This window comes from Ailuropoda melanoleuca, chromosome 2 (genome assembly GCF_002007445.2).
Source record: "Ailuropoda melanoleuca isolate Jingjing chromosome 2, ASM200744v2, whole genome shotgun sequence".
In the NCBI taxonomy this organism is placed as follows: domain Eukaryota; kingdom Metazoa; phylum Chordata; class Mammalia; order Carnivora; family Ursidae; genus Ailuropoda; species Ailuropoda melanoleuca.
Window position 1 is genome coordinate 162,421,048 of NC_048219.1, and position 12,428 is coordinate 162,433,475.

A 12,428-nucleotide genomic window follows, 5' to 3' on the forward strand; every position below is an offset into this window, starting at 1 on the left:
ATTCTACGGGACAAAGGTGCTGCAACAAATAAATTGCAAGGAAAAAGAAAGATGGAGGAGGAACACTAACTGATGTATGGACTTAAGACTAACTGATGTATGGACTTTATTTGCAACTTGATGCAAACAAACTGGAAAAAAAATTTATAAGGCAATCAACAAAACTGAACACGGGATATTTTGTTGTATTAATCTTAGGTACAACAACAGTATTTTTTTTTTAAGTTTTTACGTTTTAGAGGTACACACTGAAAAACATATGGGTAAAATAATATGCCTGGTTATTTGGAAAGGGTGAAGGGACCAGAATGAGGATTAAACAAAAGTGGGCCCATTTATAACTGTTGAAGCTAGGTGATACGTGCAACACGGGGGTTCATTTCACTATTCTATTTTTGTATGTTTGCAGTTTTCAATAGAAAGTTTAAAAAAGAGGTGCCTGGGTGGTGCAGTCAGTTAAGCATCTGCCTTTGGCTCAGGTCATGATCCCAGGGTCCTGGGTTCGAGCTCTACCACATCAGGCCCTCTGCTTGGTGGGGAGCGTGCTTCTCCCTCTGCCTGCTGCTCCCCCTGCTTGTGCTTTCTCTCCCTCTCTCTCTCTGGCAAATATATAAAATCTTCCCCCAAAAAAAGTTCACACCTGAGGCAACTGTTTAACTGCTCCCCACCAATTCTGTCTCTCTAATAGTTTCCACTTCTGTGCCTTTTTTCTTTTTTCCATGCCCCAGATAATGCTAAATCCAGCTTGCAGCATTTTTCTTCCTTGATGTGTCTTTTTATTCCTCATTAGAACATTTTCAATGTTCTAATCACTGTTCATTACATGTTACAGAGGCACAGCCCATGGATGTTACTGACACCTTAGTCTGGTCCTAAGTGTTACCTATTCTCCAACAGGCAGAAGCAAGCAGTTAGCAAGGATTTCTCACATAGGACACCTTTAAAAGACATCCAGAAAACCCCAAGTATATTCTGTATACCAATACTTTCATCCTTTTTCTTAAACAAACCCCCAGAAGAAAACTAACTCTGGTGGTAAATTATTTTACTGAACACTACAGGTATCAATTCCTAAGTTATTAATCCCTAATTAGCACTACTTAAATCAATTCTTAAATAATTACACAGAAAAGGAAAATCTTTTTCAGAATCTTTAAGCAATTTGCTTTCCTTTTTTTTTTTACTAGAAACATTCATACTAGAAGTCTACAAAACCAAAACAGTAAGTATTCCAAACACAGAAAAATAAAAATCTCAGAAAATGAAGAATACAATGACTATTTCAGACATTCTAAAAGCAAAAATTTAGGGAAAAAACCTTTTTCAGCTTTGTGATCCCCCAAAAAATCCATTCAAGAGACAGTGGCAAAACAAGCCAATATATGAGATTTTAGGACAATCCATTTTCCCCTTTCCAAGAGGAAAAAGAGTATGTTTCCTTGTTTGTCAAAGTCAACAATATGTGAACTGCTGGACAGCAAGACTATGCACATTAATAACTGTATACACTTGACACAACTTAATATGCAGAAAGGTCCAAAAGGTTCTATTGATGTGAACCAGTCCAGCTCTTTTAAGACTGCATTACTGGAAAATGTAAGCCACCAGGGTAATAAACAATCAGGCTGCTTAAAGAGGATGTTAAGGGCTGATCATAACAGAAATATTCAAAAGGAATATGATGGCATTAAAAAAAAAAAAACCCACCAAAAAACCAGTTATCAGTTTGGCTCAATGATGGGAACTAATAACCTGTGAAAAGAACATACAGGATGGTACAACAATAACCTACTTCACTCTGAATACAGTATTATTTAATTCACAAAATTCAACTAAAAATTACTGATGCAGCCATTACTTTAAAAATAAATTACAAAATACAACAAGAAGTCTTTACCAGCAACATTACTTACGATAAAAAGACTACATAACCTTCCTTACTTAAAAAAGCAACATGGTGGGGGGCACCTGCATGGCTCAGTTGGTAGAGCATCACCCTTCGGCTCAGGTCATGATTTCAGGGTCCTGGGATCAAGCCCCACATCGGGCACCCTGATCAGGGAGGAGTCTGCTTCTCCCTCTCCCTCTGCCCGTGCTCCCTGTCTCTTGCTCTCTCTCTCTCAAATAAATAAATAAAATCTTAAAATAAAAAAGGCAACATGATGATGGACAACTCTAAAACAAAAATAAAACAAGTACTATACATTTTTAAAAGTCACTCCAGTGAGGTTCAAACTCAAGTCCTCCTATCAACTACTTCACTAGCTTAAAAAAAATTGTTGGTCTTACTGTCATCCTTCACACTGCAAACAATGACTTTCCTAAAACACAGAAGTAACCTGTCACCTGGGAGAAGGAGCAAGGCATTATTCTGTAGTCACTGGGAAGCCAAGTCAAATCTAGCTCAGTGTTCAAAGTCTTTTTTAATTTGATGCTAACCTAACATTTCTTCCTCTCAGCTCAGAAGATCCCCAATATACTAATAAGTCCTATTTCCCACCTATCTCAGCCAAACAACGTACCCAAACCTCCCCAGTCATTCAAAAGTCAGTTTAAGCAACCTCATCCTGTGAAACTTTTAATATTTCCAATATAATCTCTCAATAAATGTTAATATTTAGTACCCATTAGGCACTAGGTACCGGGGAAACCAAGATATAGCTACCCTGTACACAACAATCTCAAAGTGGATGAGAAAACCTTAACACAACCTTAATATAATAGTTATAAAGTGCTATAGTAGCACCAAAAAGAAAAAAAATAAAAACCCACCACGAATTCTGCTCCAGGTTATCAGAGGTGACTTATCAAGCGAAAACAGAGATGCACCATAAAGGACTACAGTTCTTTAGAAAAATATGAGGGAATAAGAAACTATGTAAATATTACGTGTATTTCCACTAAACATTTATCATCCTCCATCTTATACTCACAGTGATGGTCAGTGTCTTGTAGACAGTGCCCTGATGTTAACTGAACACTCGTACGCTTTCTTTACAGCATCAAATAATTCATATTGACAGCATGATTCCAAATAAAATAGCAGATTTGGCCAATGAATTTCAATCTTCTATAGACCAATGCTTTTAACTGGGTTTCAGGAAAGCAGGAAAACTGATCCGAACTTTGATTTTCCTGTCCAAAAGTATCTTACGATAAAACTACCAATAAACAAGTAATCAAAGCCACAAAATGTCCCAAATGAACAATCTACTTCTGAACAAACAGGAACAGCAACATCTTTACATTTTCTAATTATTTTGCAAAAGGTATGTCTGAGTCTAATGACAGAATTAGAGTAAGTGCCTAAAAAACGTTCAGGGTTAAACCAGTGTTTAAATCTAAATACCTACCAAGAATAAGAAGAATATTAAGTCATTGCCAATTAATTAGCATGTTTCAGAAGCTGCAGAAAGCTGGACTTCAGTTTTAGTGGGTAACACAATTATTCGATGTCATTCACATTCTGGTCCCAACCAACCTTTTCAGATTCGTCTACATTTTCCCTCCTTGCAATGCCACAGTGCACTACTCAAACATACTTTTCACAACTCCCTGCCTCCTTACAAGATGTTCTCTCAGGCTCAAATGTGCTCCCCTAATTTAAAACGGACTGATCCTTTTAGACCAGGGACACGTCATCTCCACTATGAAACAGTCCTAAGCCTAAATTAATCACTCCGTTACCAGGATCCCAACATGGCTTGTGTTTCTATTTAAGCATTAATTTGCCTCATAAAGGAATGAAAATGTATACACAAGTTTCCCCATTAGCCAGTAAAACTTCTGAGGCCCTTACTCTTTGCTACTTTACAGACTCATACTGAGCCAGGCACTTAGAAACGACAAGTGAAATAAAAGTAACTCTGGGAAGCCTCGTGCTTGATGAACACTTCAGATTCCACGTCAGAAATCAAGGAATGCACCTCCAAATTCCCATGCCTCATCTTTTCTGAAGTGACCCTATTTCCTGCCATTTCTGGGTACTGGATACTGCCTAAGGGCTCCAGCCGATTCTCAACATTCCTAATTTTGTATTCTCCGTATTCCATAAAATGATCAAGTACCTCGAAAGCTTTGGCCATAAAGAAAAAATAATGTGCCTTCCCTTCTTCCACCAATAATCAGTCTCCAAAGAAAAAGACCAGTAGACTACAAGTGATCAAGGGAAGAAAAACCACTAGATTTTATTCCCAAATCACTTCGTACAAAAAACAAAACGAAGTTTTTTGGATGCCTGAAGACACACAAATTAGTCAAGATTAAAAGAAATGGGCCTCAGGTAGGCTAAACTCGATCTGGGGCGCCCAAAGCGGCTGCCGTATTTCAGTGCTTTACTGACTCCCCACTGCACAAACTGTGCGGACAAACAGTTCCGAGACGCGAGCGAGACTTTTGGCTTCCACGCCCGTTTCCCCGATCCCTTGCTCTGGACACCTCGTTGGCTAGCCGTTTGAACGAGGCCTTCTGGTCAGAAAAGAGAAGCAACGCTGAAGGAACAAGACCCAAACACGGAACAAAGCGCCTGCCGGCGGTGTATGAGTAGGACGCCATTACGTGGGGCAGTGGCCTGCGCCGCTAGCGCGGAAGAGACGACCAGGACCCCCAAGCACGGGCGCGGCACCCCATAAAACAAACCACGGGCCGAGGGAAAAACCTAGGAAAATAGAGTCTTGGCAGGCTTGGCAGCAGAGAAGACGCATAAGCATGGGAAGAGGGCTTACCTTCGTGAGTCTTGGCGATCTTCGCCATTTTGTCCACTCGAACAGACAGACGGAACTGGCGCTCCCAAGAACTTCCGCTCGCCGCCGCTGCCACGGAGAAAAATAGCTGGGGAATGCTCCCTGCGCATGCGCCAAGCGGGAGCGCGCTCCGTCTTGTGACACGTGACAGAGCAGCCACCTAGGTGGAACAGAGAAATGCATTGTGGGGGAGGGGGAGGAGCCACGATTGGGCCTGGAGGCGGTTTTCGTGGTGGCACGAGAAAAAGCCTGGGCAAATCTTGGTGCTTTAAAGTGAGTAACTTTGCCCTGGAGGAAAGTGGATTGTGCGAGGACAGTTAATAGTCACTGTAAGAAACACTACGGGTTTCAGGGCTGGAAGAAATCTTAGACCGTCAATTCCCATTTTCCAAATCGACCGGAAGGTGTCTTGGTGCCAGACAAAAGCTTTCCTTAGCATCTGTCTTAGCTGTTGCAGTGGTTAGTTGTGGAAACAGTCATGTAACAGTCACATCCTTCGCGCTAAAATTCAAGGTCATTTTTCTTTATTTTTTAATAATTACTTCCCATTTGGGTAGGAGCTTGTTTACAACATTATTTCCAAACACTATTGTACTACACAAATAACCCAGTAAGGTGGACAAGTTGTTGCTAATCCCATTGAAGAAATGAGAGAAAAAACTAGGGCGGGGATATATATAAAATATGCAAGGTCACACAGTTATTAAATTACACAGGAGGAACTTTGCCACCCTTTTAAAGCCTTTTAACTTTATAGGTTCTTTGAAAACCACTGATCGTCAGCATTAACAGTGATGAAATGCCTCTTAATCCTAAATCTCATTCTTAAATCAGGAATTTTTAAAAGATCCGAAGATGGCTGTCTTTTTTTTTTTTGTATGCACCAATTACACTAGCGTAATTTTGAACTGTCACACTGGCCTTGGACTTTAGAAATGACAACATAACTTAGAAGGGAAGTTGGTACAGGAAGCAGCCTAGGAAAACAGGGAAGGATTAAGATTAGAGCTATCACAAAGAAAACAGTTCAACTGGCTGTGTGATAGAGTCACAACACACTCAGTAGAAACTTTAGTAACAAAAATGGGATTTTTATTAGCATCACTGAAAAAAATCAAATTGATGGGATAAAATTTTCAATTTTTAATTTGTTTTAATTTAGGTTAAGCAATAGTTGGGGGAGGAAGGGGATGAGAGAGAAGAACATGTAGATTAATATACAAATTAATGGTAAACTCTAGTTCTTGTATTAGCTGAGGGCCCACAGATATTCCTTACGTGGTTTATAACCTACACATTGATTACATATATTCTTTTATATATACAAAATAGCCTATTTTAAAATAATGAAAAAGGATGAATGGGAAATAAGGAATTATATCTACCAATAATCAACAATATAAAAAAATCCATCCATATTGACGAAAAGAATCACAATCACATTGCATTTCTTGGCTCTATTTAAAAAAAAAGATAAATTTGTATATACAGGGCAATCGCTGTCCTGTAAAAATATATGCAAAGGAAATTCACTAAAGTGTTAATAGTGGATATTTATGAATGATGAAATTATGAACTTTTAAAATAATTTTTAGTATTTTCCTGATACTTTGCTATGAGCACGTATTTTTATAAACACACACACACACACACACACACACACACACAAAAGTATGTATTAAAGATGAGGTGCCTGGTCGGCTCAGTTGGAAGAGCATGCGACTCTTGATCTCAGGATCGTGAATTTGAGCCCCACCTTGGGTGTAGAGATTTCTAAAAATACATAAACTGTAAAAAAATAAATATAAAAAAATAAAAAGCATGTGCAAAGTAGGTATCACATGTCCTTTGTCTTTCCAAGATAGAAGCTGCACCTGCTGGCCACTTTGTATTATATACATATTTCTCTAGGTTACTAGGTATTAAGTTAACTTTTGTAGGGCAAAGGCATATATGGGATAGTGAGATATGAAAAAATTTGCTAAAGATCAAGGGAGATTCCCTTCTTTTAGTCCTCTTCTAAAGACTAATTTGTCTTTAATAAAATAATGACTTGGACATTCAGACAATAAGGGTTTTTCAATAAGTACCTTTTAATTTCCATTTTCAATATTAATAATATTCAGATATCACTTAAAATACATTTCCTGCCCTTCTCTGGTGAAGTTTTTTGTTTCAAATTAGGAAAGGTAATCTAATCTTTTTATAACCTAGACAATTGACAGTGATATAATCCAATTAAGAGGAGAATCCATTCCTTTTTTTTTTTTTTAAGATTTTATTTATTTATTTGACAGAGATAGAGACAGCCAGCGAGAGAGGGAACACCAGCAGGGGGAGTGGGAAANGAGTGGGAGAGAAAGAAGCAGGCTCCTAGCGGAGGAGCCTGATGTGGGGCTCGATCCCATAACGCTGGGATCACGCCCTGAGCCGAAGGCAGACGCTTAACCACTGTGCCACCCAGGCGCCCCCCTTTTCTTTTCAAATAAGCTCTACATTCAAGGTGGTGCTTGAACTCATGACTCTGAGATCAAGAGTCGCTTGTGCTACTGACTGAGCCAGCCAAGCACCCCCATTCCTTTTCTTATCAGAGGTACTTGGAGGCTGGCTTTTCTGAGTCTCAAAAAAATATTGCAAAGTAGCAAGCATACATAATTTTTCTGGACAAAAAACAAGACACAATAATTTTTCAGAATGTTAAATGCTAGCTGTAACTTGCTCAAGTCACCTTTGGGGATGAAACTATAAAATAGGCCTTAAAATTCTCTGCTATAGGAAAATCACTGATAGTTTATCAAACCCATCTTTTCTTTTTTTTTCTCTCTTTTAGAGTTTATTTATTTATTTAGTTAGTTATTTATTTGAGAGGGAGAAAGAGAGAAAGCAAGAGCACAAGAGCAGGGGGAAGGAGAAGCAGACTCCCCACTGAGCAGGGAGCCCAATGCTCAGGATGCCAGGATGCTGGGATCATGACCAGAGCCAAACGCAGCCACTTAACTGACTGAACCACCCAAGCCCATCCTTTCTGAGGTAAAAGAAGACTTATGGATAAATGGCCCACAATCTTGATGCGTAATGTTTCCTAGAAGTCTTCTATATCAAAGGAATATCAGACTCTACCTACCCAAGGCCAAAAATCCAAAACTTTCTATCTCCCTTTCAGTTATGCCTAAAGTTCCAAAACTACAGAATCTTATTTCTGAAAATGTAATGCATTACTCTATTAAATAAAAGATAACCTTCAGATGATATTCTAAATATGTCAGTCAGTGTGCCTGTCATGCCTGACTTTCCCTTCTAGCTCCAACCTACCTGACCAAACTCTGCTCAGGGAAACAGCAGTGGGTTGTTCTCCTGTAAGAGAAAAGCACCTGGCCAGCTACCTAGAACCTGGTCTGGAATACAGGGCATTTCCACCCATAGAAAATAGAAGTTATTGGCTAAGCCAAGATTCCTTCTCTTGGAAATTTGAACTGGAAGTATGAAAGGAACTTGTTAGTTGCTACTGAAACAGAAAGAATCAAAAGAATGTCACTTTAATGACAAAAGACTGAGGGATCACAAATTCCTGCTGCTCAAGTCCCCACAGCTACCCTAAATCCAGAACCATCTCTAGCCCCAACCTTCGAACAGCCCATTCTTTAAATAGTACTGCATTTCAGGTACCTGGGTGGCTCAGTCGGTTAAGTGTCTGCGTTTGGCTCAAGTCATGATCCCAGGGTCCTGGGATCCAGTCCTGAAGCAGGCTCCCCGTCCAGCCAGGAGTCTGCTTCTCCCTCTACCTTTCCCTCCTGCTCCTGCTTTCTCTCTCTCTCTCTCTCTCTCGAATAAATAAAATCTTTTTAAAAATAAATAAATAGTACTGCTTTTCTTGAACTACCTTGGGTAGATTTCTCTTCCCTCCAGCTATTCCGGGCCTAACTAGAACAGAACAGCAGTATATTAACACTTAGTGTGAATTCATTAACTAGCTTCTTTTTCTAGTTAAAAGTCAACTGAGCGGTCTCTCTGATTCATAATGGTGAAACATCTAGATTCAAAGCACATATAAATCGTAGGTGTCCCAGAGAGCTAAGGGATTGTGGCACAGAGAGAAGCATTAGGTGCCTGGAATGCTGTGATGTCTTCTGATGTGTCAACTTGGCTAAGCTACAGTCCCTAGTTATTCAAACAAATACCAACCTAGGTGTTGCTATGAAGGCTTTTGTAGATGTGCTTTAAGTCCATAATAATTGACTTTAAGTAAAGGAGATTGGCCTAGATAAGCTGGGTAGATCTAATTCAATCAGGTGAGAAGCCTTAACAGCAGAATTTAGGCTTCTCTGATGCAGAAGAAATTCTACCTGTGGACAAAAACTTCATCCTATGCTGGAGAATTCCAGCCTGCCCTTACTGATGGTCTCTGCCCTTCAGATTTTGGACTTTCTTAGCCAGTGTCCACAACTGCATAAACCAATTCCCTGCAATAAACCTCTTAATATGTATCTCCTGGTGGTCTGTTTCTCCAGTTAAAACCTGATTGATATAAGTGCCAAAGGCACCTGGGTAGCTCAGGTCCCAGGGTCCTGGGATGGAGCCCCATGTCAGGCACCCAGCTCAGTGGGGAGTCTGCTTCTCCCTCTCCCTCTAACCCTCCCCCCACTTGTGCTCTCAGTCTGTCTCTCTCAAATGAATAAAAGACCTTAAAAAAATAAATGCTAAAGGTAAATTTCACCATTCATTCATTCAAAAAATATTTATCGAGGGGGCGCCTGGGTGGCTCAGTCGTTAAGTGTCTGCCTTTGGCTCAGGGCGTGATCCCGGAGTTCTGGGATCGAGCCCCACGTCAGGCTCTTCCGCTGGGAGCCTGCTTCTTTCTCTCCCACTCCTCCTGCTTGTGTTCCCTCTCTCACTGGCTGTTTCTCTCTCTGTCAAATGAATAAATAAAATCTTTAAAAAATTTAAAAAAATATTTATCAAGGACCTATTAATAAATATTTAATGAGGATCTACTGTATACCAGCATCATTTTTTAATTTTTTTTAAATTATGGAGCACATTGTAGACACAAAGAGTATGTACCTTACAATTTCCCATGCAGCTGTTACCCAAGGACATTATCAGTCTTTTATGTGCTGATTCCAGTGTGCCTTGCCTCAATTATAGCTCTACCAGTCATATGCGAAATAGCCACTCTTTTGAATTTTGTGTTAATTATTCCCTCGTACTTCTTTATACTTTTACTACATATGTATGTAATCATCAAGTATGTTGTTTGATTTTGCTTGTCTTTTGAACTTTTATGTAAACAGAATCATCCTAGTTATAGTCTTCTATTGTGTGTAGCTGTCACTTATTCTTTTTTTCATTCCAGTATAATTAACCTACAGTGTTATATTACTTTCAGATGCACAGTACACTGATTCAACAGTCTATACATGACTTAGTGCTCATCACGATAAATGTACTCTTAATCTCCTTCACCTGTTGTACCACTCACCCACCCACCTTGCCTCTGGTAACCACCAGTTTGTTCTCTATGTATAGTCTGGGGTTTTTTGTTCGTCTTTTTTTCTTTGTTCATTTGTTTCTTAAATTTCACATATGAGTGAACTGTGGTATTTGTCTTTTTCTGACTGACTTATTTCACTTAGCATTATACGCTTTAGATCCATCCATGTTGTTGCAAATGGCAATATTTCATTCTTTTTATGGCTGATAGTATTCCATTGTATATATACACCACATCTTCTTTACCCATTCATCAATTTTTTAATCCATTCATCTACTGATGGACACTTGGATTGCTTCCATATTTTGGCTATTGTAAATAATGCTGCAGTGAACATAGGGTTGCATATATTTTTTAGAGTTAGTGTTTTCATATTCTTTGGGTAAGTACCCAGTAGTAGAATTACCAGATATTATTTTAGATGCTGGGAATACAATGGTGAATAAGACACTGTCCTCATGGAGCTTAGATCCTTTAAGGGAGAGAGATTAAGAACTGTGTGTGTGTATATAATTTCAGGTACTCTCAAATACTATGAAGAAAAGGCAGAATAAGGGGTGAGTGGGCAGGATGGAAGGATAAGATGAACAGCAGAGGTGAGATCTCTGAGGGGATAACATTTGAACAGATACTTAAATAAGGGAATGAGGATTGGGGAGAAGAGTACTCCAGACATAATAAGTACAAATGTGCCAAGGTGGGAATGAGCTTGAGGCCTGTATGTGTCCAGAGTGACATAAGGGGTGGGGGGGAAATGGCATGAGACAAGATGGTACCACAGGTACCTAGCAGTACTACTACATTGTTGGAAAAAAGAATGAATGAATGCATATTGAATGAAGATATCTTCCAAACTTTCCTGCTCTATACTGCCTCTGTTAGCTAACACAGGGGGAACAGCCACATAATTTTTGCTATGGGATTTTCCATGATAGATGTACATAAAAGCAGGAAACATTGTCATTAATGATTCACCTTAAGCTAACTGTTCACTAGCTGAACTAAGAAATTCGTAGGAGGTAGAGGAAGGTGGTATATGAGAATCAGTGAAATAGAATTTATGAAGGAGGGTAAGGAATGTTGGGCACACTAGGGTCCTTAGGTCAATGACAGGTGCTCTGTTGTCAGCAAGTACCAGAGTCAACAAGTTGGCAATAACAGTAACAACAGCTACAGTACAAAGCCAGCAGTGTTTGATGCCACCCAGAACCCAAAGAGACCTACTAAGCATGGTGCTTTCTTCTTGGTGATAGAAGATACAAGATGCAATAGTTTGTCCTTTACTTTGGAGGCCACTATGCCCCTAAAACAGTGGTTCTCAGCTGAAAATGATTTTATCTCCTAGGGATACCTGGCAGATGTCTATGACATTTTGGTTGTCCCAACTCCATCCTCTGCTTAGAGGGTCCTCCTTCCTATTTCCACCCCCATTTCCTCTACCCTTTTTCAGTTGGCTACCTTGTCCTCATTCTGTCAGACTGGCCCAGTGTCACCCCACCGAGGAACCTCTCCCAAGGACTGAGATATAGATGGCATGCTTTGCCACGCTCCTGAAATGCCGCAGACCTCTAAGTAATCACCTTGTATTATCATTATTTCTATGTGTCTGTCTCCCTATACTGGACTGTAACACCTAGAGCAACTTAAAGGGAGAGATTACTGGCATCTAGAAGTCAGGGATACTGCACAACATCCTATGTGGCACAGCTCCTCAAAACTAGAAATTTTCTAGCACAGGATGTCAATAGTGCCACAGTTAAGAAATCCTGCCCTAGGGTGCCTGGGTGGCACAGCGGTTAAGCGTCTGCCTTCGGCTCAGGGCGGGATCCCGGCGTTATGGGATCGAACCCCACATCAGGCTCCTCCACTATGAGCCTGCTTCTTCCTCTCCCACTCCCCCTGCTTGTGTTCCCTCTCTCGCTGGTTGTCTCTATCTCTGTCGAATAAATAAATCTTTAAAAAAAAAAAAAAAAGGAAATCCTGCCCTAAAAATATCACTAATGGAGCAGACCCTTTATTTTCTTCGGGTTTATCTACCATCTTCTGGAGTATATGTCTTTCCAAGGCCTCCAAGTACTTACCATTTCCTGATCATCTAGCCTTATTAACAGGATTAATACAATGCATCAATATAGTGGACTAATAGAATGTTGTGCTGTATGTCCAGAAGTCCATATTGCTTAAGATTATATTAT

The 12,428-nt window shown here is 39.8% G+C and overlaps 1 protein-coding gene across 1 annotated transcript in view; it reads right to left on the reverse strand.

Moving 5' to 3' along the window:
• The window catches only part of SF3B1 (splicing factor 3b subunit 1), a 34,470-nt gene extending 29,591 nt beyond the window's left edge, over positions 1-4,879 (reverse strand). The window contains 1 exon segment of the mRNA XM_002920027.4: positions 4,725-4,879. Within this exon segment, the coding sequence (XP_002920073.2) occupies positions 4,725-4,752 (28 nt within the window). The 5' untranslated portion in view covers positions 4,753-4,879.
• Between the last annotated feature and the right edge of the window lie 7,549 nt (positions 4,880-12,428).